Source organism: Argentina silus (genome assembly GCF_951799395.1).
Source record: "Argentina silus genome assembly, chromosome: 10".
Classification (NCBI taxonomy): Eukaryota; Metazoa; Chordata; class Actinopteri; order Argentiniformes; family Argentinidae; genus Argentina; species Argentina silus.
The window spans coordinates 8,537,476-8,564,369 of record NC_139664.1 but is presented as its reverse complement, the minus strand read 5'-3'; the positions used below and the strand labels follow the sequence as shown (position 1 = coordinate 8,564,369).

General features: G+C 44.2%; 2 protein-coding genes across 2 annotated transcripts; both read left to right on the top strand.

The window, feature by feature from the left end:
• Positions 1 to 142: 142 nt before the first annotated feature.
• Positions 143 to 7,074, top strand: leng9 (leukocyte receptor cluster (LRC) member 9). The gene is made up of 7 exons (XM_083679293.1): positions 143 to 258; positions 401 to 555; positions 3,291 to 3,384; positions 3,849 to 3,985; positions 4,100 to 4,426; positions 4,676 to 5,097; positions 5,294 to 7,074. Exons 2-7 carry the CDS (start codon positions 408 to 410, stop codon positions 5,942 to 5,944), a joined length of 1,779 nt encoding a protein of 592 aa, XP_083535419.1. The 5' UTR covers positions 143 to 258; positions 401 to 407; the 3' UTR covers positions 5,945 to 7,074.
• Positions 7,075 to 12,906: 5,832 nt separating this feature from the next.
• ttyh1 (tweety family member 1) lies at positions 12,907 to 25,760 on the top strand (the record flags this gene model as incomplete). Its single annotated transcript, XM_083679299.1, has 14 exons — positions 12,907 to 13,041; positions 15,032 to 15,261; positions 17,210 to 17,321; positions 17,818 to 18,155; positions 18,337 to 18,432; positions 18,647 to 18,719; positions 20,641 to 20,716; positions 20,990 to 21,045; positions 21,271 to 21,363; positions 21,469 to 21,561; positions 21,723 to 21,862; positions 22,861 to 23,028; positions 24,874 to 24,952; positions 25,677 to 25,760. The coding sequence occupies 14 exons, from the start codon at positions 12,907 to 12,909 to the stop codon at positions 25,758 to 25,760; spliced, it is 1,773 nt and encodes a 590-aa protein (XP_083535425.1).
• Between the last annotated feature and the right edge of the window lie 1,134 nt (positions 25,761 to 26,894).

Here is a 26,894-nt window from a genome sequence, read left to right as displayed (position 1 = left end):
TCACGGTAATGATTCAGCGGTAATGATTCATTCCTGGTGGACGATGTTCCCAATATTAAACCCGGTATAGAAAACTACATTTCCCATATCACCCTCGGTGTAAACAAACCAAAGGTTAGAGTGCAGTTTTCCAGTATCCACAGACAGAATTGTCATAATAGAGGGTGTAGTCATACAGGTTACAACAAGATACAGAGACTCGTCAGTTTTATATCTATTTTATATAATACATTATCATTACACTGTTTTGGTTAACATGTGAGTAGCAATGGCGAATTAAAGTGAACTTGTTATGTTACCTTGACGTTTCCTTGATTTCTTCTTATCATACTTCCTTATTATACAGTGCATTCAATGTTGACAAACATTGACACTTTGAATGACCTTAATGTGTTTACAGTTTAACGATGGCTTCAGATGGGCCAGAAGTGCCTTTGGGCTCCTCTGAGGATATGGACAGAAGAGCATTGATCCAGAGGATTGACACAGAGGGACCAGAGGGAGAAGTCCCAGCCAACCAGAACAACCATATACTCACCCAGGAGACCACGGCAGGTGAGGTTTTATCATTCACTAATAATGAATGATGAACATATGAATGATAGTATATGAGATTAAATAGAGCTGGGCGTACAGCCCCTTAACCTATTTAGAAACAGAGTAGAGATTATACCTAAATCTACATTGAGAAATATAGAGTTTTGACAATCCCAACACACAGTCAAATTATGAAGGATCATTTTTATCCAGAAACTCAAATACACATTTTCTTACATCCATTGTTCAAACTGTCAGTCTGGGGTTCTTGAGTACCTTATGTGTGTTCCAGGAAATTGGAGACTGTTATCTTGTGAGTGTTCTAGGATGTTGTTTTAATCCCCCTTGAAATGACTGAGTGAGGTTTGCGTACATGATTCACATGATTCAAAATTCCACCCAGTGACTGTCATTTCTGTGTATTCCTCAGACAGCATGATTTCTCTCTGAGATTTGATATTTGGCAGAGAATAAAGTGCCTCAATCGTTACTCATTCCTCCAGCCAGTCAGAAAAAGAGTGGATTCCCGCTAGTCTCTTGTCTCTGTACTCCCTCTAGTGTCATTGGGTTTCGAGCCAATCTAGTCTAGCCTCAACACTGTCAGTGCCAAGAGGTGAATCGAATCCTATAAGGTATAACGTGCCAGGCACCAGTGCTCAAGTCATACACTGTTCACTTATGTATGAGATTGCTGGGAAGGGGAGTGTTGAGTCTTGGTTCTTCTCATCAGTTGTGCAACAACCTCAACAGCAACTTAATAACTGCTTATCTGGTATATGCATACCGTTTTGATTGACACTGTTATTTTGTTGGAGTATCATCTCTACCTGTTTTCTGAACGTTGCTTTTCTTTAGTTTACTCCTGATGTATAAATGCTCATTGGACGTGAATGTAGTTTTATTGTTTGATTTATGAATTGGACAGTGTTTCTTTCACATGGGGAAGAGCAGGAAGCCACTAAAGGTGTTAAGGTTATCCGAATCATCATATATTCTTCTGCCTGAGGGGAGGCGCATATAAATCATATCTCCAACCTCCAGCTCTAGTAAGACTGCATTAACCACATATCTACGATTCCCATCAGGATTGTGGGCATAATTAAACATGATCCTTTTGTCATTCTTGTACATGTAAACACCAATGTCTCCAGGATTAGGGGCGTCACTGGCAGTGAATCTGATGTAGTAGGCTCCTCTCACTGGTGCTGTGAAGATACCTGCATAACAGGAAAAGCAGGGAGAGATCAGAGGTCAACATGAGTCATTAGTCATCATTAGTCGTCTTTTTATAGACAACTGGAGTAATCATTGACAGAAGCTGTCCTGGAGTGTGCTCTCATTTCCATACATCTTGGGTAGTCTGTCACCTGTAACGTGGTTGTAGGCCTTGCCAATGTTGGTGATGACTTTGCTGTAGACGAGGGGGACATCAGCATTGAAGGGTCCTATTATCCCAGAATCAGTCAAAGCTGTATAGAATGCCACCTTTGGTCTGTCTGTAAGCACAGGAGAGTCAACAGATATATTCTGATATGATTTTTAGGATTTTAGGCCTACACTTAGTGACAGAAATCCACATCGGAGGTCCACATGTGTTCTACCTGTGTTCTCTCTCTTCAGCGCCTCCACCTGGCTCTCACTGGCACTCAGTCTGGTTTCCTGGACTAGGTAGACATTTTAAAGCATAGAAGTAGATGAACTCATCAATCTAATGGGGATAAGTCAGTGATCCTCGTGCCTACTCACTGTTCTCTGTCATTACCTGCATTCTCTCTCTTCAGGTCCCCCACCTCTCTCTCACTGGCTGTCACTCTGGCCCCCATGGCTGGAATTATAGGAACTAAAATAGAGGGGACGAAACTAAATCATCTTAGAGCTGTTGATCTTTTAATGGACCAAATGAAAAACCAAACCTTTTTTGTATTCACATTTAATCAAGTCAGAATGTTACCTGCATTCTCTCTGTTCAGCGCCTCAATCTGGCTTTCAGTGGCTGAAATAACATAAGGACCTTCATTAGCCTAAGCAATGAAACACTCCCCTATTAACTGTAAATTATGTTTAGAATAAACTCATATTTAAAGATAATCTCTTTTTATTATAGAATATAGGGCTCAACTAAATTTAAAAGGTTAGGCCTAGGAGAGGAGGAGAATTTGTTTCTTTTCTCAATCAATAAGTGCAGGTTTTTCCCTTCAACTTTTTTATTTTCATTAAAGTTTTACAATACCTGCATTGTCCTTCTCCACTTGCTCCACCTTGTCCTTATGGAACTGAAGTTCAGTCTTAGTGACACTCAGCTCCATCCTCTGGTTCACCACCACTCTCTGCAGCTCCTCCACCTGGCTCTCACCGGCTGTCACTCTGGCCTCCATGTTCTTCAGCTCCACTCTCTGCTCCACCACCATGTCTCTCAGGGCTCTCAGCTCAATCACGACCGGGTCAGGTTGGGTGGTCTGGCAGGTTGTGTGTTGACGGGTGGTTTGTGGGTCGCCCTGACTCTGTTCAGTGATGTCATTCTCCCTGACTCCTCCACTCTCACCTTGAGCCCATGCTCCAAACAGACCGAATAGCAGCACAACTACAGCCCCCCTCATTTGAAACAATGTCTCTTCAGGACTAATGCAGATATGCTTCTTTATATAGCCTACACCCACCCATCCACTGGTCTGGGTGAACCAGTCCATGAGAACTTGAACACTTGTTTTCAGTGGAAAGTTAAATATAAAGGACGTGTATTTCCCCTCTCTTAGAGTCAACAGGACAGCTGGAGGAGGGAGCTGACGTGTGCCAGTACTTCTTGGTGGGAAAGTGCCATTTTGGACACAGGTGTCGTCTGTCTCACAGGTCTGTAACATACACTGATCTTCGACCACCACCACAAAGGGTTTTAATCCAGCAATAACCACTTATAACCACTTATAATTACTATAATACTACAATTAAATATTTAAAACTTTAACTAAATTAAAAATAGTGAAAAACAGCATAGCTGCCAACCCTAGACAGATGGCACTGAGAGTCCTTTTCCCTCGTCACTAAGCTCTGGTGACAGGGAAATCTTCATCTCAATCTTCTTTGATTTTCTTTGTTGTTGGACTTCTGTGAGAGAAAAAACCCATCAGATTACCACACTGTTCCAGTCAATCATTACATTAACCCACAGCAATGAATCAAATCCAATGCATCCTTTTTTGCACTCATTCCCTCTCACCTCCCGTCTCTACCTCTCCAACTTCCCCCCCCCCCCTCTCTCTCTCCCCTAACCTCCCTCCCTCCCCTCCCTTTTTATTCCTCCCCCTCTCTTTCAGCATCCCTACACCAGAAGACCGAGAAGCAGTTCTGATAGAACAGGAAGGCAGGAATGATGGAGAAAAGGAGTCAAAACACAAGAAGAAGAAAGGAAAAGTAAACAAAACACAAAAGCCAAATGACACTGAGAGAGAAGGTACTATTATATAACCACTATTGTCTTTGTTTTGAAAGTTAGCATATAGAGTAACAACCTGGTCATAACAACTATGATAATATCATGCTTCTCCCCTCTCCTCTCTCCCCTCAGAGCCAACCAAAAAGCCCCGTATGCGCACGGCAGACGACGTCATCTCTCGCATCCTATGGGACCCGTCCGCTGAGGCAGGGGATTTCGTGGTGGGGTATGTGGACCGCTTCCTTGGGGTACTGGAGCGCCCATTCTCCGAGTTCAACTGGGACGCGGACCCGTGTGACTGTGACTACTCAGCTGAATTGGCCCTGCCCCGACACAGGATCCAGTACTTCACCCACAGAGGGCGCCGTGTCTGGGACCGCAACAGCCGGATGGACAGGGTGTTCGGGTCCACCGGACAACCTCTGGCTCCCCCCTTTGGAGGGGAGGAGGAAGTGGAGGGTAAGAGAGGGTGAACGAGGGAGAAAACACACAATGAACCCTCTAAAACAGGAAAGAATAATCTCCTTTTGGTCCTGTCTAGCACTAACACAGCAGATTCAACAAAGACAGCTTGTGGCCTAACCAAGAACAGGATTGGCAACCGTTCTTAAAAATGAAAACATACACACAACACTACATTCACACTGACTGTGATATTTTCCTGTGTTTTCATTGTATCCTATGTCTTTATTATGTCTCCCATCGCAGACACAGAGCAAGATGCTGAGCAACAAGAGCCAGTAAACAACCAAGAATCAACCGACGAAGAAGCGGCTGCCATCACCGTACAGGAGGAGGGAGAGAAGGATGAATCCCTTCAAATAACACATGTAGAAAACAGACACCTAAAGGACAAAGAGCAGAGTGAGACCACCGTTCACACTCCTGAGTCAACAAGACAAGGCCTAACTGACATGTCTGACACAGGAACCACACCACAGGGTCAACAGGATACAGGAAGAGAATCAGAGCCGTTTGAAGGCGAAGCCATAAACAAGTCCGACCCACGTTTAGTGGCCGTAACAGACCAGATCTCTCTATCCCAGAGAGAGGGAAAGACTGGAGAGGAAGAGGGTGAGAATCAGGAAGAATGGAAGGAAAGCTGGGATGGAGAAGAATACAAACAACATGTAGGTACACATTTCCAAACACTGCAGCCATGGTAGAGAGAAACTGTAAGACATTGCATTCATATAGAATCATTTTCTTTTTCATTTTCTTCCAAAAGGGTTTAAGTTGCATGCAGATAAGTCATGCAGTTCTACACCACTGTTGAGTAAGACTGAAGATGAGATGTATAGTGATGTATGTATGTCTGTTTTACAGAGCCCAGTCCCAGACGGGCAATCTGTGCCTCAGGACCAGAGAGTAGAGAGGGGGGGACGTAGGCCCTCCAATCGTAGACCCACCCACTTCATCACCTTCCGTGCCAACACTCCTTCCATCCTCTCCTCCTTCCAGCGCCTTCAGGAGCAGCTCATCTCCCTTCTCCCCTCCTCCGCCTCTCACTGGCTGGCCCCCCCCACCCTCCATGTCACCATGTGCCTCCTGGTCCTGCACAGCCCAGCCGAGGTCGCCGCTGCTGGGGAGATTCTCAGACGCTTCGCCCATCTGGACCGCAACCCCCCCGTGGCCGTCTCCTTCCCCCTGAAACTGAAGCATTTCAATGGGAGGGTGCTCTACCTGAGCCCCCAGCCTCAGCTCCACATCCAGCAGCTCAACTCAGGCCTACAGGAGGCCTATAGGCAGCAGGGCTGGTTGCACAGGCACTCGTTCACGCCACGCTACCACCTCACACTGGCTAAAGTGGAGGGAGGGGAGGGCGAGAGGGTGTTTGAGGGGGTGGGGGAGTTGAATGTGGGTAAGGGGGTAAATTTTGGCCGTTTGCCAGTGAATACGTTGCACCTGTGTACCATGGGCATGTCCAAGAAAGAGGATGGGTTTTATGAGACGGTGTGTACAGTCACGCTTCGGTGAGATTGTGTGTGTGTGTGTTTTTAATTAGTTTGTTTCTTTATTTGTACAAAACGACCCACATTACCACACCTACACAGACCCACCTGTACCATACTCCTGGTTGTTTTTTTGCCAGGACACTTCTCAGTTGATGAAAACATTGAATACAAATGCTCTCGTCTAGAGACACCTGCCTCTGGTGTAGATGGATTTTGGTGGCGCTAGCCTTGATTTCAAATGTGTATACCTACGTATTTACAGTTGAATGAGCCTGGCGGCCATCCTGAAGAAATCGCACTTTTCACCATTTGTCAATTCCTTCGCGATTGTAATGTATCTCACACTTTGTCCTTTGTTGGGAATAAGGAGAGGGACAGCAAGATATTCTTTGAGTTTTGGGTTAGGCCCGTGACGGGCACCATTCTCCCGCGTTGTCCTTGACGCATGTTAACGTATGGTTAAAACTTATAGTCATATGTTGCTTTGAAACTGTTAAATTGGTTAATTTGTTGATGAGTTAATGAGTTTACCATTAATGTCTACCATTATCACATGCATAGTTAGCAACACGTAGACTTGTGTCATCACATCAGGTATTTGACCATGTGTAAACTCCTCACACTTTCTTCTAACTTAAAAGCATGGTCATAGCATCTTGGGTATTCTTAATGGTATCAGGGATCTGATATGATCGATTGTCTGTCACACAGGGATGAGCAAAGCATTGTCAATCATTATTAACCATGAAATATCTTTTGGAGTCAGATATAACGTAATGTTAACTTGTGATAGTTGGTCATGTGACCGCTTGTGTTGAGTTCGCTTCATCATGTCCTTAACTGTTGGAAGTAATCATTGAGAATAAATGTATGTCTTATGTGTATGTCTTCACTGGTACATAAGATGATAATAATAATTATCACACAATTTCTATAATATTTCTATAATATAAAATATAGAGGAACATTCACAGTATTCTCCACCTCATTTACAGACTCTTAACAGTGTAATTATCAATAATGACTGAAAGATAGTATTTTCAATCAAATGATATCTCATTGATCTTATCAAATTAGTCCTTTGACCTTTTTAAAAATTGTGATAAGATGCATTTAAGATGCATTTGATATTAATAGTATGTAATTAAAACAGACAACCGCTAATTACTGTAACATTGTGAATGTGTACATGCTTTTACAAAGAATTATGACCTCTGAACTATGTGAGTGGTGATATGTTTCTCTGTAGCAGTGTTGGGATGAGATGTTCAACAGTGTAGCAGTGTTGGGATGGAGAGAGGATGGGCTGTATATTGTGCTGTGCTGGGTCTGACAGAGACAGGCATGGAGGCAGGGTTAACTCTCTCTGGGTAACTCTTGCATACATAATATCATCTCACTCCCCCTTTTCCTCCTAGATACATGCACACCATACATATATGAGTCAGTGAGTGTGCTCTCTCTGTCTCTCTCTCTCTCTCTCTCTCTCTCCCCTGTTCGCTCCCTTGCTTGCATTATCTCTCTGCCTCCCCTCCCCCACTCCCTTTCAGTGACACAGAAAAAAAGAACACCACCCTTCCCTCTTGTTCTCCCCCCAACCCTTCAATGGCACACAAACACCCTGCTCTCTCATTCTCTCTCATTCTCTCTCATTCTCTCCTACTCTGTTTTTATTGTGTTGTTTTTAGCCCCCTTTTTGGCTCAAATCACTCATGGCCATGGAAGAAAGAGCATCTCTCCATTTCTCTCCACCTGTCTTCCCTTCGAATTCTCTTTCTCCCCATCTCTGCTTTGCTTGGTGGTTGTTGTTGAATCAGTATTGATGCCATTTTGCAGTAGCAAACTGGTTTTGCCTGGTTTTTGCCATTTTGCAGTAGCAAACTGGTTTTGTCTACAAATCCATTGCATGTTCCTTCTCCCCACTCTCTATTCATTGCTCTCTCCATCTCCCTCCCGCCCTCTCTTTCTCTCACGCTCTCTCACTGCCCAGTTGACAACCCATCTTTTTTTCTACTCACAATATCTATGTCCCCCCCCCACCCCCACCCCCACCCCCCCCACCCCCACCCTCCCATCCCTCCCTCCATTCCTCTCTCGGTCCCAGTATCCATCTAAGTGTGCTTATTCGCCTCTCTAAGTCTGTCTAAATATATGTGCATCTCTACCTCTCCCTTAGTCTCTGCACAGCGCAGCCAAACAAAGCCCTGCCTAACCAGACAGGGGCTGATTCTCCTCCTTCAAAAAACATTTTGTGGATTTTCTTTTTTCTTTTCTTTTTTTTACAGAAATCTGAAATTTTACTCTTGAACTTGAATTGCTGGACTTTCTTTTGTTACATATTTTTGCAATTAGACAATATTTCAAATTGCTGACGATTGACGAATTTTAGATTTTTAGATTTTTCCTTTTACTCATTCTGAGAAATCCCATTGGAATTCGGTCTCCTAATCTGAAAATAGAGAGACTGCTCTGGTTGGTTGATGGGTGTTGGAATTAGAGCTGTGCTCTCTGCTATCTCTCCCTGTACAATGTGAGTGAGGGGACCGACCCCTAATCCTCGTTAAATGGATTCATTATCTTTGGGCACTATCGTGTCCCTGCCTTGTTGTGAAGTCGCCTGGGCGTTCAGCTACGAGGGGCTCTAACACAACCATAAGAGTCCCTTTGGGGTGTCTCTTCAGTCTTAATCCCTCTCTCTCTCTCTCTCTCTCTCTCTCTCTCTCTCTCTCTCTCTCTGTCTCTCTTTCCCTCCCTCTCTCTCTCGCGTGCGCTCTCTCTCTCGCTGAGGGCTCCTCTCTCATCCATCAACACAAGCATCTCTCCACTGTGACCAGACAACCATGCAATTACAGCCTGTTTAATATTTCAAAAGACAAAAAATTGTTTAACATTTTTCATATTTTTGGTCTATGTCTCTCCGAGCCTATTTTTCAGGATGAGTTTTTTTCAAGAGCATCAAGCGTTGATGGTTGGCAATATACCTCAGTGAGTGGGTAAATATTTGACGGAACCCAAATAAGAGCAGGAGGACAGACAGAGAGAGAGAGAGAGAGAACCCTCTCATCACTACAGTCAAAGGTAAGAGACAGATCTCTCTTCAGTCTCATTTACCATGGGTTCATTGTCTGTGTTCTGCAAGATGAACAATCAGTCAAGTGAAATAGATTCATCATGCACTGTTTAAACATAGCAATTTGTTTTCCCTGACAGAGCCAAGCCTGGTTTATCAAATGCTGTTTAGATTTCCGTAATTTGATGCTTTGATATTGAAATTACAAAACTCTGGTTGGACATCATACAGTACAGTATATAGTACATCTTTGTCCATTTGTCATCTCTTTGTCATTTCTTTTCTAGTTCAAGAGATATTATGCATTAATTATGTATGTTACAGAACAGCTTTATCAACTCTTCAATTTTACATTTGACATTGTGCAAGACTGTCAGAAACTACAAGCCTGTTGGTATGGGATCATTCTGCCAACCTCTTGTCATGTTGTACACATCTTGCACACACACCAAAGCACCATGTTGGTCTTATTGACTGAGAAGCACTGAGTAGCCTACAGCTGGCTGCACTCACGTTGTGGATAGATTGTTCAAATTGAGCATGAAATTTAAAATGGAATCAGAACTAAAAGTTGAGTTTGAATTTCAACAGCAGATTCTGTTCTTGCTGTGACCATGTAAAAGAAGGGTGCATAGATACGGTATTGTAGACCTCTCACACACTAAATGGGTGTTCATGCCTCCAGTCACTGGACTGTGGTGTGTCTCACTGAGCCATTATTCTGTCCCATAAACGGCAGTCATTAAGACCATCGTTAAGACATCGTTAAGTGGTCGTTTAGGCCTTAACATGTGGAACATTACTGATGATTAAACCACTGTCATGATAACGAGCATGGATTTGGTTGCAGCGCATTATTCATATCCACTGTCTCAGATTGAAGCACGTCTTTTGATGTGCCATGATAATAACAATATAGCTAGTACAACACGATAAAAGAGGAAGTGATTTTATTGTACTAAAGATGATCACCCAGATGCTACATATCTTCAGACTTTTTCATTAGCCACTTTTCAAAATGGCTTCGTAGATTTAGATTCAGTCTAGAGTCTCTGTAGAAATATTTGACTGACTGTTGCTACCCCATGCATTCCTATGGCTGTGCCATTCAGCTCTGGTCTGCCAATACAGTGTTTCCTGCTTTGTTTCTCCTCAACAGCTTTGGTTGGTTTTCAAGCAGCGCACAGTAGGCTGTGGCTTCCCTTTTACCTCCCTCTCCTCTCCCCCTCTCCCTCCTCTCTCATTCCATCACGTGAGCTCAAACTCCCATTTATTTCCCTTCAGTTATGCAATGGTAACCAGCATCATAACAAGCTGGCAGGAGACATCACATCAACTTGAGCTCTCTGGCATCTGACAACTGCTGATCAACTGCTGCTTCAAGGCGCTGTCACCCGAGTCACCCCCTGGACGCACCTTTTCACAATTCTTTATAATACAATCAATCATAGTTTGGTTGTTTGTTTTCGGAGGGATCTATCAGTTGAAACACAGTTAGTGTATACTATACCATGAGACCTGCTTAATAGTGGAAATCACAGGGAAACACCCACAGATAATTTAGGAGATGGATTTATCTACATTCTGTTGTGGCTGCATTCAGGGTTAGATTTGTGTTGCCATTTGTGTTGTATGGTACAGGGCCAGATCATTGTTCATGCCAAACTGTAATGTATGAGTTCATTTGTTCCTGTCATCTTTACTCGACCTTGCAAACAATTTGCATCATATTGATTGATTGATTGATTGATTTTATTTTGGGAAAACACAGATTCACACAGAGCACAGGTCCCGGAGGATAATACAAGAAAGTATGAAACACTTATTTCCACAGTGATCCTCAAGAGGACCCTGAAGTATCGTATTGTATTTCATTTTTGTCACTGCCTCACTGATCTAGGATGTTGACAAAAACATCAAACACTGACAAATCATGTCCTAAGCATGGCAATTTAATCTTGCTAGCCAAATAAAAATCCAATAATTCACCTAATTTGACAGCATCCCCTGCCACCCATAACATAAGATGAATGGCCATAAGGTGAGAAATGTTGACAACTTGATATATGACCACAGTCTCTAAACGTAATGACGTTCGACAACTGTTGACATGGTTAGTGTGAGGTTGATGGATGCATCACACACACTGTGTGGACCATTATGCGCAGCATGGTTTTTAATAAGGGAAATGGAGTGCTGGCATTGATTTGATTTGTGACAGTTGGGGTTTTGGAGCCATTAAGGTGAACAGGCTTATTCTAATGGGCTTAAAGCTGCCCTGTCTGGCCTGTGGGCGATCTGTTAACTCATTCTGGGTCACGGCTGCCCCAAATCTAAACGCCTGTCAAAAACACTCACATAGGATATAATGGAATGCAGAATTTTGAGAGAAAACAAGTACGCTATTATGAAATACTCTCTAAATCTACATAACTACATACTATCGACTCTACATTAGTGGCATGCAGTCGTACACTACAGGCAATGAAAAGACCTGTTTAAATGAATTGATGTGATATAATGCTGTATTAAAAATGTTTTACTGCCGCATTCAAAGACAGCAAAACCAAGGCAGGTGTGTGTGTGAGTCCGGATCAGAATCACACACACTCTCTCTGTTAGACTAAAATGCGGTATTGTTTCTTTACTCAATGCCAGTGTCGAGCACTGTACACCACTACTGTATGAGACCCTCTTTCTCCGTCTCAGTTCTGCTCATGTGAATGGTCCGGTCTGTGTTATGTTCTCCTAAGCTGTCTTGAAACCCTCTTGTCTGAAACAGTAAAGCCCTGATATTCTCTTAATCTGCACAATCAGTGTCCTAGCGCCACTCCCTCCCCTCCCCCATCACCCCCCTCTGCTCTGTCATTGTAATGAGGATTCCAGTGTCGGTTTGGGATAACCGGATTTTCCCTTTGTATTTCCCCTACTTTCTCCACCTTGGCTGGGTTTAGGAAGGAGACGCTAAGTGCTAAGCAGGGTTTGGTGGTGGAGTGTGCCTGCTTGGCCGCCAAATATACCCCGGCATTTTGGGGGAGGATGTATAGTATACCCTACTTTAATCTCTTCATGGAATGGTGGAGGGGTTAGTTGCGACAAAACGAATTGTATCTCTCCTAGTAGTCTGTGCCAGGATGCTCCCTGTTTAAACCCTTTCATCCTCTTGGTTGATGGGGTGGTTTGTGGTTGGTGGTTAAGTGTCACCATGTCAATGATGGTGATTGAACCCCCACTCCTTGACCCTCCCCTCCTCATTTTGTATGGTGCAGGTTGTGTGGTGTGGCTGGGACTGCCTCACAACCCCCACTTATATGTTTACTTGACTCCCTAGGCGAAGGGAGGATGGAAAACAGGGTGGTTGGAGGGGAGAAGGAAGTCTTCCTTCCCCTCCTCCTGACAGGGTGAAAAGAAAGTGAAATGTCTGATCTTTGTTGATCAATTGATCTCTGTGATCTTTATCCAAGCTCCTGGGTTTTACCATCTCTTGGGCACAGATCTAGGATCAACCTATACCCTCCCCAAATCCTAACTGTTGGGGGAAAACATAAAATTGATCTTAGAATCTCTCTGAAGAGTGCTTGTTATGATCTCTCTCTCCTCCTTAGTGCAAATTAACATTGATTTACACTCCCACAAAAGTTGTATTTCAAAGTGGCCGTGTTTTACAACATTTTAGACCGTTGCCTGATGTTTGTATGACCGCCTTTTTTCTCCTCTCTGCTCCGCTAGGTGTATGACGGTGTGGTTGTACTGACCCCTATCTCCTCCCACCGCGCTCTTTCACAGGGAAGCTGTGAAGTGATATCCTCTGGCATTATGCATTACCTCCCTCCCTCCGTCCATTGACAAGTTGTTCTGACCTCTCTCTTCCCTCCCTTCTACAGGGTGGAGGAGGGGGTCTTTGGCAGTAGACTATGGCTGCCATGGCGACGGTGCCCAGCTACACCCCTTCGCTGTGGGTGAGGATGTGTCATGCCCTCCCCCGGCTCGACCTCACCATGCAGATAAGAGACAACCTCTTCATCCCCGACAGCTGGGAGTACCAGCAGGTAACGTAAACGACCGACAAACCAATCGTATCACACCTGGACAAGCTTTGGCCAATCACAAACTGCACCCACTGTATCACAAACGTGAGCCAATACAATCTCTGTGCATTCACACCGCTGGGAGTACTAGCCGGTAATGAACATCTACAATCACCCACCAACAACCAATCATACCACACCTTGCTAAAATATTGTCCAAATACTCAGCCATGATTTAAGGTAATCCAGTTACAGTATTAACCCCATACATGTGGTAAATGGCCAATCAAATCTGATCAAATCCAATTGAGTTGAATGATATTGTTATGATGCTGTAGTAGGCAAATGTTCAAAAGATTAGGAAACCCCTCTCCTTTTCAACGTTGCCAAAGAGCTCTCTCTGCAACCGTGTCATAATGCAGAATCATCATTTCATTACCAGTGTTTTTAAAAAGCCTATTCATGCCAGTTAGAGTAGTGCCCTAATTAATGGCAGGGAAATGAGCCCAGACTGCTCACAGGAATCTTGGCCTGGTTCTGAACTCAGAAATGTAACACCACCAGGCTGTCTCTCCACAAATCTGTTGTCACCTAATTAAGCTTTATTCTCCACTACAGTTCATACCCTTTAGCTTCACCTCCTCTATTTATTTGCCTCTCATGATTATGCAATTTGAGTTACACAATCTGGTTGCATACATATGTAGACTGTAGGATGTGATTGATTCGATTGATCTCAAAGTCCTAAAATGAAATAACCGTTTCAGATTTTTGTATTGTCCTTATGATACAAAACAGACCCTTTTGTTGTTAATGACTAGGTTTCATCATTCACTTTAAATGGGCTGTCTTCCGAAGTAGAAATGATGCCTCAGCTACCCACATCTCTCTCTCTCTCTCTCTCACACACACACACACACACACACACACACACACACACACACACACACACACACACACACACACATTGCATATTTGCGACATTCTATGGTACCGAGAGAGGGACTCTCAAATTATCCGCCAGTAGAGAAAGACAAAAGAGATGGAAAGCGCACCGAGAGAGAAACAGAGAATATAAGAGAGAATGAGTAATGTGGAGAGGTAGTGGAACAGAAGACTGGGCAGGGAGAGAGAGTGAAAAGAGAGCGGGAAAGGGAGAGAGAGAAAGAGAGAGTGGCAGTGAATGTATTTAAGTAGGTCACAGATTATTAATAGAGATTCAGTGGCGTGGATAGAAAGAAAGAGAGAGGGGGGAAGGGGGATGTGAGAGAGAGGGAGAGAAAGAGAAGGCGAGGGAGAACGTGGGGAAACAGGGATCTGTGGAGTTGGGAGGTGGGGTTGGGGAGGTGGAGAGGTGGGGGCTGGGGGGGGCTTTAGGAAGCAGGAGGCAATGGAGAGTAGGATCAGGGATAAGGTGTAGGAGTAGAGAGTGAGGGAGAGAGACAGACAAATGGGGCAGATGGGTTGGAAGGATAATACTGTATACTGTATGTGTGTTCTGGCTTAATGCACTCTCCAGTAATGTTCAGTATGTATCATAGACCAGGGTCACATGCAGGAGAAAGAGGGCTTAGCAACATTAAAGGTCCGCACAGCCAGGATGCATTACTGTATAAAGGTTTTGTGGATATTCATGATGGGTTTAAAGTTTAACTTGAAACCATAGGATGTATGATCAACAGTTGAGAATTATGTCATTAAAACTGTTTAATGCAGTGTGTATGCTCCATATCGAAAGCACACAATTTAGATTCTCACACATTTCTAATCACCTTCCCCTGCTGCTAATTGGGGTGGGTCACAATCATAATTTGATAGAAATAATTATTGTACCAACAAATACAGCAATTTTCCAAATGCATAAATCAAATACAATGACTGGGTTACCATTAAAATCCGACTGTAAAGTGCTGTGATTTATATCATCATTTATATCATGATATAAATATATATATTTATATCAACTCTCTCCCTGCTCCCCCATCTCTCTCCTTCTCTCTCTCTTACTCAGACCCTACTGGTCCTGTCCAGTCTCTCAGCCATTGCTCTCGTTCTCTCCCTCCTCGTCATTCTCTCCTTCCTCATACACTATTGTTGCTGTCACCGTGGTGACCGGAGTGAGGGATCAGAGGAAGAGGAGGAGGATGAAGATGGCAGCACAGGCCACGGATACGGAGGGCGGAAGGGGCGGGGCATCTGCTGCGTCACTTGGGTGTCGGTGGCGGCTGTCACACTGTGCTGGTGAGGATGGTCACTCTGAAATAATTCCTCTCTTTTTTTTTTATATATATGTTTTTTAGGGCATTTTTGCTTGATTGGGATAGTAGAGACTGACAGGAAGGATGGGTGAGAGAGATGGGTGTCGAGGGTCAGAATCGAACCAGGAACCTTGCGATTATGTGGTATGCGCATTAGTGTGCTACAGTACGCCCTGATCATAGAATTAGAATTAGTTGATCGTACACTCCCATTCAAAGCAATGGTCTGTGGTGGCTACACCAGCAGCCATATTTGGTGCCCCATTTTGAATGTTTTGGAAGTAGATTTTCCTCATTAAGAAATGTTCACCTTTTTCAGTGTTCTACACATTCAACTGTGTAGAACTGTCAAAGACTATAGTGCCCCCAAGACTGAGTGCTCAGTAGTCAGAATCGCACAATGAGGAAAGATCTGTTTCTCTTTCTAAATATTACGAAAGAGAACTCTCATTACTTTCCTATGATCCAATTGAATCTATGTTGGTCAATCTGTTATGTTGTTCCTATCCACATGACACATGCACACACACACACACACACACACACACACACACACACACACACACACACACACACACACACACACACACACACACACACACACACACACACTCACACACACACACAAACGCTGTGGTTGGATCACAAGACTAGGTCACAGGTTTTGATGGAGAGATGACGGTATGTCTGTGGCTTTAAAATCCATTCATAGTTTCCATTCAATGTGATGATGATCTCAGAACGCCCACCTCAGAAAACTGAGTCCTCTCACCTCTGCTCTCCTATAGAGCTGGTGACAATGTATGCAGTCATCAAGTCATCAGGTGTCTTGAGCACATTCAGTCACCACCCTACATTGTGACAGGATGTTTATTTTGATATCTGTCCAAGTCTCTCTGTTGCACCACAAGGAGAGGGGGGGGTTGCAGAGATGGTCTAATCCACTGCCTTTCTACAATTCGGAATGGGAAAAAAAAATGTCACGTCATCATCATACAATATTAAATCTGGTTGAGTTTGTGAATGAATAATATACAATTAAACCCTGTTGACCCCGGCAATGTAGGATATCCTACATAATGACATCCACCACCAATGGGTGTCATTATTTTATCATATAGCACCATGTGCCGCAGTTCTGATTTCTGCTGCCATGATGTCATCCTACGCAGGCGTTGATGTGATGTCGCTCTCATCATTTCTACCCCCATGAGTAGAAATGATGTCACCTCCCTCTGATTCTCTGATACATGACTTTTCTGTTCTGTGGATGAACAAGAGAAATTGTGATTTATATTCTTAGTTTTAGAAATGCAGGGAATATCTCAAATATCAACCTATCCCCCATATTGTGCCCTGTAGTCCAATGTTGGCTCTCTATATGAGGAAGTAGGTGTCATGAAATGTAGCCACAGAAAAACACACAGGTTTGGCTACTATAAACACAATGTAACTACACATACGCACACGCACACAAACACACACACACACGCACACAAACACACACACCCCTCCTGTTTTCCCCCTGCTTTCTAATCTGGGTCACATACTTTGTGGGAGATTGGGTCATACCATTCCTCTCTGGTTTGAGGGGATTTGTTGAACATCTGGCCCAAGCCTTAATCTGAATATTTAAATAACAGAGATATTTGTAAATATGTTATTATGTTGACGTTTCTAATATCACAGCAGCTGAAGACTGCAGATGATTGCTAAAACTGTGCTTTAAAAAAAACTAAAAACAGTTTTTATGGTTTTCCCTTTCCTGCGTTGGTTTGCTCATTCCTTATCCAATGCTCACAATTCACATCATCCTTACCGGTTCTATCTTGTTGTGTCAAATTCATTTAATATGTACATACAAACTGAATTAAACATGACTCTTCCCCTTCTCTCCCCCTCCCTCAATTTCTGTTTCTTTTTTTATGCAGTGTTGCCATAGGCGTTGGTTTCTATGGCAACAGCGAGGCTAATGATGGGATGTATCAGTTGACCTCGTCTCTTCTCACAGCCAATTACACACTAGGTTCCATCGATCTGCTGGTGAGTGTTTCTCTCTGCCAGCAAATGTCAAAGACATGCAGAATATCTACCCCAAGTGACATCTGTGTGTGTGTGTGTGTGTGTGTGTGTGGGGGGGGGGGGGGGTCTGTGTACAAGCTGTATGTACCTGTGTGAAGATGTGCAGTAGAGAGGGAAAGTGTGGTATAAACTTCCACCGGTGATATTGGTACCTGTCCACTCATGCAGTCAGTGGTTTAAATGGTGGTCAGCGTGATGAATGTCGTCTTCCCTCCATCTTTCCTTATGGAGGAATGGGGGAATCATACTCACTTCACAGGTTGGATGGATGGAAAAGAAACACTGTCAATTGACTAATGAATTAAACAAACAAACAAACGCATGAAAGTAAACAAACAAACATGTCCACCCACACCATGTTGTTGAGTACGTAATCACCACATCTGTATGATTACCTGTTATCTATAACCACTTGTCTATCCCTGCCCAACCCACCCTTCCCTCTTCCCCTCCCCAGGTTTCAGACACCATATCTGGGCTCCAGCTCTCCATTGGCGGGCCCCTGACCACCATGGAGGAGCTGTTCACAGGCAGTAAGCCCTTCATAGTCTCCACGCGGAACTGCCGGAGGCTGTCTGAGAACGTGATATCCCTTCTCTCCTCTCTGACCATGGGTCGATCCAACGAGGGGGGTGCATGGAACGGCAGTAACAGCAGCAGTGGGGCTCCCATTGCGGCCCTCACACCTGTGCCCCCCTCCGTGGCCCCAACAATGACACCTGTTGGAGGGGTCATGCCCAGCCCTTTCTCCCCTGGCTGGGCAGCCAACACACTGATGGTCAATGAGGACTATAGGTGAGGACTCCAGTTTGGTGTATCAGCTGGTATGAACCTGGATTGGGATGGGCATATTTAGCCCTCTCATCCCTGCTTTATGAAATAGTAGATATGTTTGCTTATTATGATGTTCATTCATCATAAATTATGTTTATTACATGCAGTGTATGGGTCAGTGATATCATGTCCTGTGTTGCAGGTGGCTCTCCTACGTGTTGCTGCTCCTGCTGGACCTGATAGTGTGTCTGTTTATCCTCCTGGGGCTGGCCAAGCAGGCCCGCTGGCTCCTCATCATGTAAGGACACACACACACACACACACACACACACACACACACACACACACACACTACAATATACATAACCTGGGGTACAAGACTGACTAGTCTAAAATGACTTCAAGATCAAGAAAACACTGAATGACACATCTGGCTCTACACTAAATGGTATCACATTGCACGGTGTAACACATCTCTTTGCTGAACCCAGTGTGGTGTCTTTTCCTCCCAGGATGACAGTGCTGGCCTGGATGGCTCTGTTCCTGAGCTGGGGCTCCCTGGGCCTGGAGACTGCCACCGTGGTGGTGAGTAGGCCTGCCACAGCAGAACTGAACCAGAGAGGGGAGGAGAATGGTGGAGGGAGGGGTGAGGGTAGGGGAGAGATGGATGGAGGAGGAGTGGAGACAACCATGAACACTTCGGTTCTCCACACTCCACAGGGTTGGAGTGGGAGGGGGTTGAGGGGAGGCTGACCCTCCATGGCTGGGCAGAGAGTATGCCAGAAATGCCTTACTGAAAAAGCCTCAGTATCTGAACAGAATCAGAACAGAACAGAACAGACTTGTGTGTGTGTGTGTGTGTGTGTGTGTGTGTGTGTGTGTGTGTGTGTGTGTGCGCATGCACGTGTGTGTGTGTCTGTTTTGTTTTCTGTGTTTCTTTTTCTGTGTTCCTTTCTGTGTGTTTCTACGCCCATTGTACTAATCTGTGAAAAGACTGGCTTCCTAGGGAACACTTCAGTTATGGCAGGGTACCAAAACGGCAGGAAAATGGGGCAGAGATTAAAGATTAAAGATTGAATGAGTGTATATGTATGTGTGTGTTTGTGCGAAAGTGCGTGTTTGTGTATAAGTGTGTGTCAGTGTGTGGGCGTTTTGCTTGGAGGAAAAAAGATGGAAGATGTACACAAGTGCTTTCAGAGAGAGAGAGAGAGAGAGAGAGAGAGGAGAGAGTTAGAGAGTGTGCATCCCAGAGAGAGAGCGAGTCTTAAGTACACTTTAATCTGAGAGGGGGAAAGAGAGAGAGGATAAATCAGTCAGCCCAGCACGAGACCGGAGGCTGTCACTACAACTCCAAAGGCTCAGTGGGACCCACAAAAAGGGAGAGCAAGAGAAAGAGAGAGTGAGGGGAGGGGGGGGAGGGGGTGGGGTGGGGGGGGGCGAGGCTAGCAATTTCAATTGACAATCTATGTTTTTTCCACCACAAAACTTCTGTGTCCTCCAGTGAACAATACAGCCATCGAGTTGCATATTGTCATATTTGGACAGCCGATGACATTTACAGGGGATAGAGAACATAGAGGTCTTTATTCATTTTTACGATAGAGAACTGCTGTGAGCATTCTATCCTATCTAAACTCCATGGCCTGTGAAGTTTGGCAGGAGAGGGGCAGTGGGAGGGGAGGCGGTGAAGGAGGAGGAGGAGGAGGAGGAGGAGGGCTGACAGGCTGTCTGAAGAGGGCCAGTGTTGCTGTTTTCGGGAGCTGAGAGTGTGGTGCTGGGAGATGGATGTCTATGTGGCTGTGTGGCTGATAAAAGCAGGCGAGTGTCATGTGGAGCTGGTGGGAGATGTCTCAGGACCCGTCTGTCCGTCCACACAGAGCCCCTCTGTCCCTGGCCACTGGTGGGTAAACAATGCCCCAGCTGTGGGGCTGCTCCGGTGTCCCGGCATGACTCCCACTCCCTCTTCTGGTTGGGCTACCCTTTGCTCTTACCAAGTGTGTGTGTGTTTGTTTGTGTATGTGTGTGTGTGTATGTGTGTGTGTGTGTGTGTGTGTGTGTGTGTGTGTGTGTGTGTGTGAATCTGCCCCTAGCTCTCTTTCACTTAAGAAATAACACTCTGACAGGCATAAGTGATGAGAGGGATAGAGAGAAAAAGAGAGTTGATAGAAAAAAGGGAGATGGGGAAGTTGACAGAGGAGCTGCCCTGGCTGACAGTGAGATGCGGTAAAGCGTTGTTGTAGAGGGAGGTAGAGGGAGAGAGGGACAGGAGGTCTATACAGCATGGGGTTCACTCAGGAGATCAATAGCAGCCAGTATGCAGAGTGCGGCAGTTAGATATCTGAGAAGGCACTGAAAGTGTGTCAGTCGGTCAGTGTGTCTCCCCACTCCACTGTTCCCACTAACACTTTTCCCTCCTGATCTCTCCCTCCCTCCCATCCTCTCTCTCTCTCTCTCTCTCTCTCTCTCTCTCTCTCTCTCTCTCTCTCTCTCTTTCCTTTCTCGTCAGGCTCTTAGTGACTTCTGCACAGACCCAAACACATTTGTCCTCAATTCCACCCACTTCAACTCTGAAACCAACTCAGGTAGTCCACTTCACCTCTCCATCTTACAGTAAACTGTTGTTTAACACCTCGACCGAATTGAGTGAAATTCTAATTATCACCCATTTACTCTCTATGAGAATTGTTCCAGGTCATTTGAAAAAAGGATTAGCAAAGTGTTGACCTCAACAGTACTCAGTGTACTACTGTAAACACAGCCCAGCTGAACCAAATCTAATGAGCGGCACTGAAATGACCCGACAATTCATTGATTGCTGATTGATTGGATGCTGCTGTCCTCTTCCCCCCATGCAGACGTGTTGGATTATTACCTGACCTGCAGCAGACGCATGAACAGCCCCTTCCAGCAGGTAATACGCTCCTCCATGATGATGCTGAGATGATGTGAATGATGCAGTGCATTCAATATTAGAAATGTACTACATTACATCGTCTATTCTGTAAGAATGTACATGCTTCTTCCCAGCCCCCACTGAGACATAGTAGGTCCACTATTAGATAGACCTGGGCTTGTTAGCATGTTAGCATAATGATATTAAGCTATGCTCTGACTCCGTTGAACCCGGTGGCTGCAGCTGCTGACCCAATCACAGAGGGCTCTGTCCAGCATTCACACACACCTCTCCAGCCTGGACAGAAATGCTCTCCCACAGTTTCCCAAGGCAGAGGTATGTGACAATGTGCAAGGCAATACACAAAATGGTGTCAGAATACAGTATTAATTTTTTATCAAATGGATGCTGGCTGACCTGTGAACCCTGTTGTCTTTGTAGAAGTCACTCAGGGAAGTTCAGCAGATTCTAAACTCGACAGAGGGGAACTTTCACCAGCTGGTGGCACTGCTCAACTGTCGGGGCCTCAACAAGGTAAGCCCACAGAAAATGGGTGTAATGAGGATAGATAAAGATGACTTTTATGTAATCTCTTTGCTCCCTGAGAATCCTTAGCTGAATCCGAACTTGAGATCTCTCTTCCTTTGCTTCCCTCCTCTCCTCTCTCTCTGTCTTTCTATCTCTCACTCACTCAGGACTATATAGACTCTCTGAAGGGCCTGTGCTATGATGGAATGGAGGGATTGCTCTACCTCTCTCTCTACTCCTTCCTCTCAGCTCTCGCCTTCACTGCTATCCTCTGTTCCCTGCCTGGCGCCTGGAGGAGCTTCACCAGGTGACAGAGAGAGAGAGAGAGTGTGCGTGTGAGTGTGAGTGTGCGTGTGTGTGTGTTTGTGTGAGTGCGTGTGTGTGTGTGTAAGAGTGTGCATACGTGTGTGCATTCCCGCTGGGACCATATATACACAAAAATGTATGCACTCATTGTAATGTGAGTCGCTTTGGATAAAAGCGTCAGCTAAATGGCATATATTATGTGTGTGTGTGATTGATTGGTCAATAAACACTGTAACTAGCTCCAGAAGGTGTATGAATTATCCTGTACGTACTGTAACTATACACTCATAAATGTTTTTCATCAATATTTTGAATTGTAGTGGGTATAATTGGTGCTACAAAAATATGTGGGCCTACAGTACATCTGGTTTTGTTCATTGGTATTCATTAAATTAGTCTCATACAAATAACTAGAAAAATTTACAAAAATTAAAGTAGTGAGTTAGTTTGTGGCTTTGCTAAAGTCAGAATGTTTTTTTCTGGATGTTTAGATATTTGATATTTATGAGTCTAATGTTCTGGGTCTGATTGTACCTATTGTATGAATGTGTATGTTTATCACTTGGTCTGTCAAAGCTTTTTTTCTGCAGTAAACAGGTTCCAACAGGTTCCAACTGTGTCACTGAAGGGAAAAAAAGATTAAGGGATCAAGGAAGGGATTCATTTTTTTCTGTCTGCGAATATCGATGTCAAATGAACAGGAAATCTGTATTCACAATGGCATGGCAGAATGTATCGATTCAAAGCCATTAATGTAAACAGTATTTTTACATTTTTACAAAAAAATCATAGAAACACTTTAAAAATGCATTCATTACAACAAAGCAAAATAGTTTGCACACAGAGTACACAGACTCAAAGGGTCAAAACGTCCAGCAGAGGTGAAACACAGCCTTTCAGCTGTTTAGCCTTCCTCAGTATACTCAGGTTTGAGGTGTTCATACCCAAATCATTCTTGCGCTCACATGTTCTCCTCTTCTTTCTCTCCAATGGCGACAGCGATTCCGATGAGTACGAAGATTCGGACAGCGAGAGTGAGGACCCCTTCACTTCCCATCAGGCACGTAGACAGACGCCCGCGGGGTCCCAGCGAGGGGCCTTGCCCCCCTTCTATAATTACCCAGGGGCCGGCTGGACACCCCCCTTTTCTAGTGCGCCGCCCCTCCCGTGAGTAACACAGACACACAGACACACAGACAGACAGACAGACAGAGTGACCCCAGGTGAAGTTGCTCCTAGACACTGATCTAGGTCAGTTCTGCATTGTTCCCTCTACTGGTTTAAGTTATGATTTGGCGAGGGTAAGCTGATCCTTCATCTGTACCTAAGGGCAACTTCTCCTAAGAGATCCCAACCGTAGGTTATCTCAACCAGATCAGGATATCATATAGGCCCAGTATGCAGTAGTGGAATATGATGAACATACACAGACAGACTGATTGAGTACTTCTGCTTCTCTAATGAGCATTAGTCATACTGGACGGGTACAAAGCAGAGACACATAGAGGTGTTTTTAGATCCACACATTGCACATGTCATAGTGATAATTCCGACAAATGTTTGACATACAGGACATGAAGGAAAGTGAAGGAAAGTGAAGTTTGACCCTCACACCTACCCATACATGGAGAGGTACAGTATACACATCTGGGTCTATAGCCAACTCACAGTTCTTGTCTTCATATACTGTAGACACACAAGGATAGTCGTAACTCACAGTTTCCTTGCCTTCATATAGACACATAGGGATAGTCTCATAGGTAAAACACACGCAACGCAGACAGACACACAGACAGGTCTATGTGGACTGCAGTGTAGGCAGAGAAACAGACACAACTCAAGACGTCTGTCTGTCTGTGTGTCTGTCTATTGGTCTGTCGAGCCTTCCAAGACAGACGTAGACCTCTCGATCATTTCATAGATCTCGGTTGTGTCCCAAATGATTCCCTATGTCCCTCTGGTGAAAGGTAGGGCACAGTTTGCGGAATAGGGTGTCACTGAAGACGCAGCCCCTCCATGTGGGGCTCAGGTTGATGTAGGTAAAAACCCCCCATCACTCCCACCCACCATCCACACTGTGCTGTCCAAGTCTCATGTTATCAAGCCTCTCAAATCTCTCTCTCTTTCTCTCTTGTTCTCTCTCTCTCTCTCTCTCTCTCTCTCTCTCTCTCTCTCTCTCTCTCTCTCTCTTTCTTTCTGTCTCTCTTATACTTTTTCTTTATCAATCCCTCTTCCACTTCCTGCTTTTCTGGCTCTCTCTCTTTTTCTCAATCTCTGTCTTTATCACTCCCTCTCTCACTGTGTCTCTCTTCCTCTCTCTCGCTCTCTTATCTTTGCAAGTCCAGTTAGTTCCCTAAGAAGTGTACTTGCCTACCTAATGCCTTAGCCTTAAGAACACACTAGTTAAAGTCCAGACGGTGTATACAGTACGCTGGAACTTTGAGTGTCCCTATATCTAACGATAGTGGTGGTATCGTAAGGAAACTGCCAAGAGCCAAATGAATTAGAGTCCAGAAATCAAACAAACAATAATAATAATAATACAGTCGACCTCTGATAAATGTATACACTTGGGACTGTCCTGAATGCATATAAGCTCTGAAGATATCCAGAGCTGTTGAAAAAAATAATATATACTACTCACTGAATTTGGACTGATGAATTCCAATGTGCTTACGATGAACTGAGTTTGCACGTCCCATGTTGCACTTCTCAGGAGTGGACTGTGTTATATCACCATGACCCCCATGCTCAGAGCACAAACTATCATGCTTGTGCCCCAGTAACACTAATGCCACCAGTTATAATGAGGTCCGTATTTATACACCACCATTTCTCTAATCACTATTCCTCCCTCTCTCCTCTTACCCCACCTCGGCTCCTACCCACCTCCGGCCCCCTCCCTCTATTCGTCTTTCTTAATGTGTCTCAACCCTTTTCCCCTCTCTCGTTCATCCTCCATTCCTCCTCCTCTTCCTCTTTCTGTCCCTCTCTCTTTCTGTCTCTATACAGGACTCCAAACGTTTCCTCCAATGGCAACCCTGGCTATGAGAGCCTGCCTTTGACTGACAGGCAGTCCCCACCCCCCTCTGTGAGTTCCTTTGTATTTGTGACATCATCATAATCTGTGGCATTTGTCATCAATATCGGTGTAAACACACTTGCGGAGTGTTATTTGCCTGTAAGTTTGTCCAAAATAAACGCGGCGTATCTAACTAACACGGTGGTGGTGTGGCCCAAACCTCGCAGGACCCCGTAGGCTGGCTTTTCTTTGCTTTATCGAACTAACTACATACTTTGAATGTGTGTACTAACTCCGGATTTAGAAAGCTTGCTCTCTGCCCTTAACAACTAACTCCTGATCATGCTATACATCGCTATCTGGCCATTCTGACCACAAAGAACCCAAATCATAACCTTTTGTCTGGACACATGGTGAGTACCATAGTCAACTGTACCAACAGGCCCTGGAGCTTGAGGTAGAAGTTGCCTCTTTCCACAGATCTAGGATCGGATTACTGTATCCCCATTTCTAACCCTCACACAGGGGGGCAACCTCTACTATTGTGATGGGGTAAATGTCATCTGATCCTAGTCCAGTGGCTAGGGATAACTTCTACCTACAGTATTTGGACCAGTTGTTGGGGGCAGACACTGAGCACACGAATGCTCTCCTATATTAGATGATTTTGTGACAAAGATTAATAATTGTGATCTCTTCTTTCTTTGTCTCCTTCCACTCTGTACACCCTCCTCTGTGGATCTTCAATGGTGGCTCCTCTGTCCAATCACATCTGGGGTTTCTGAATGTACAGTACTCTCCCAGCATGCTGACTGGTTACGGGGGTAGTCAATCACACCCCAACCCCGCCCATTCAAGGAACCTGTATTCACGTTGATAATTTTTTATGTTTAGAAAAGTATAGAAAATGTTTAGTTTTCTTATGAATGGACACTTTACTGAGAGAAAAAAAAAAGAACTAATCTAAAGAAATCAAATGCTAGATGTGAATTAAAGGTGTGTAACGTCAGTACCATTGAGTGTTCTGATTAGAATCACTTAAAAGAAACAGAATTGAATGGACTGCTCTTATAACGCACAGTAAGATAATGTCAGTTAGGTAGCATGATTATGAAGAGGTCTTAACCAAGTTCACTCAGTCAAAGTCACCCCTTACAAATACCCCTGTCTGTCCGCTGTCTGTGTGAACAGTTGCTCGGCGAGCGAAAATGGTATTGACGTTACTGCGTTGTAGTTCTATATTTTTTAAATGTATCACCATTTATTTTCAAGTTTTTATATATAAATATTGTTGTAGAAAAACACTGGCACGTAGCAACAAGACACATTTTCAGTGAATGAATATGCAGTCTCCTCACTTGATATTCAACATGGTATCTTTTTTTTTTTTTTTTTTTACTTTTTATAGGTGGCAAATCTGTATTTCCCTTGTATTACCTTTTCTGATACTATACTGTACATTTCACTGTTGATAATATCTGAATAATCATGAACGTTTGCGTTTAAAAAACACTCGAGAGGGCTGTAGCCCTCCAAAGGCTGAATGGAGAACTACAACTATTGTACCAGCCAGCCTTGAGAGTGGTTGAGAAGAGAATTACAATTCCCATGCAATGACTGCAGGTATAGCAATACAACTCCTGCTACTGGTGCTGCAGTAGCCCTACCGTAACTAGCAATAATAACTATATATATACGTCTGGCAGTGGGTTTCTGAGGTCTCTATAAGATGTTATGTATATATATATATGGTATGGTATGTTGGAGATTTCATTGAACCCCCTCCTTGCCTACTGACCTTGTTAATCCTTGAATTGAGTTTGTATGGTATTATCAATGCTCCTTTTGAATGGCATCCTTTTTCACTCCAGAGTCTAATATAAATAAAATAATAACAACAATGAAATCATGCCTTATTGGTGGTATTCTGCACTCCCTACTGTAAATGTACTCTCCTGCTGAATGTAGAAAAATACTGGATTTGTATCCATACTACAATACACATCGAGAG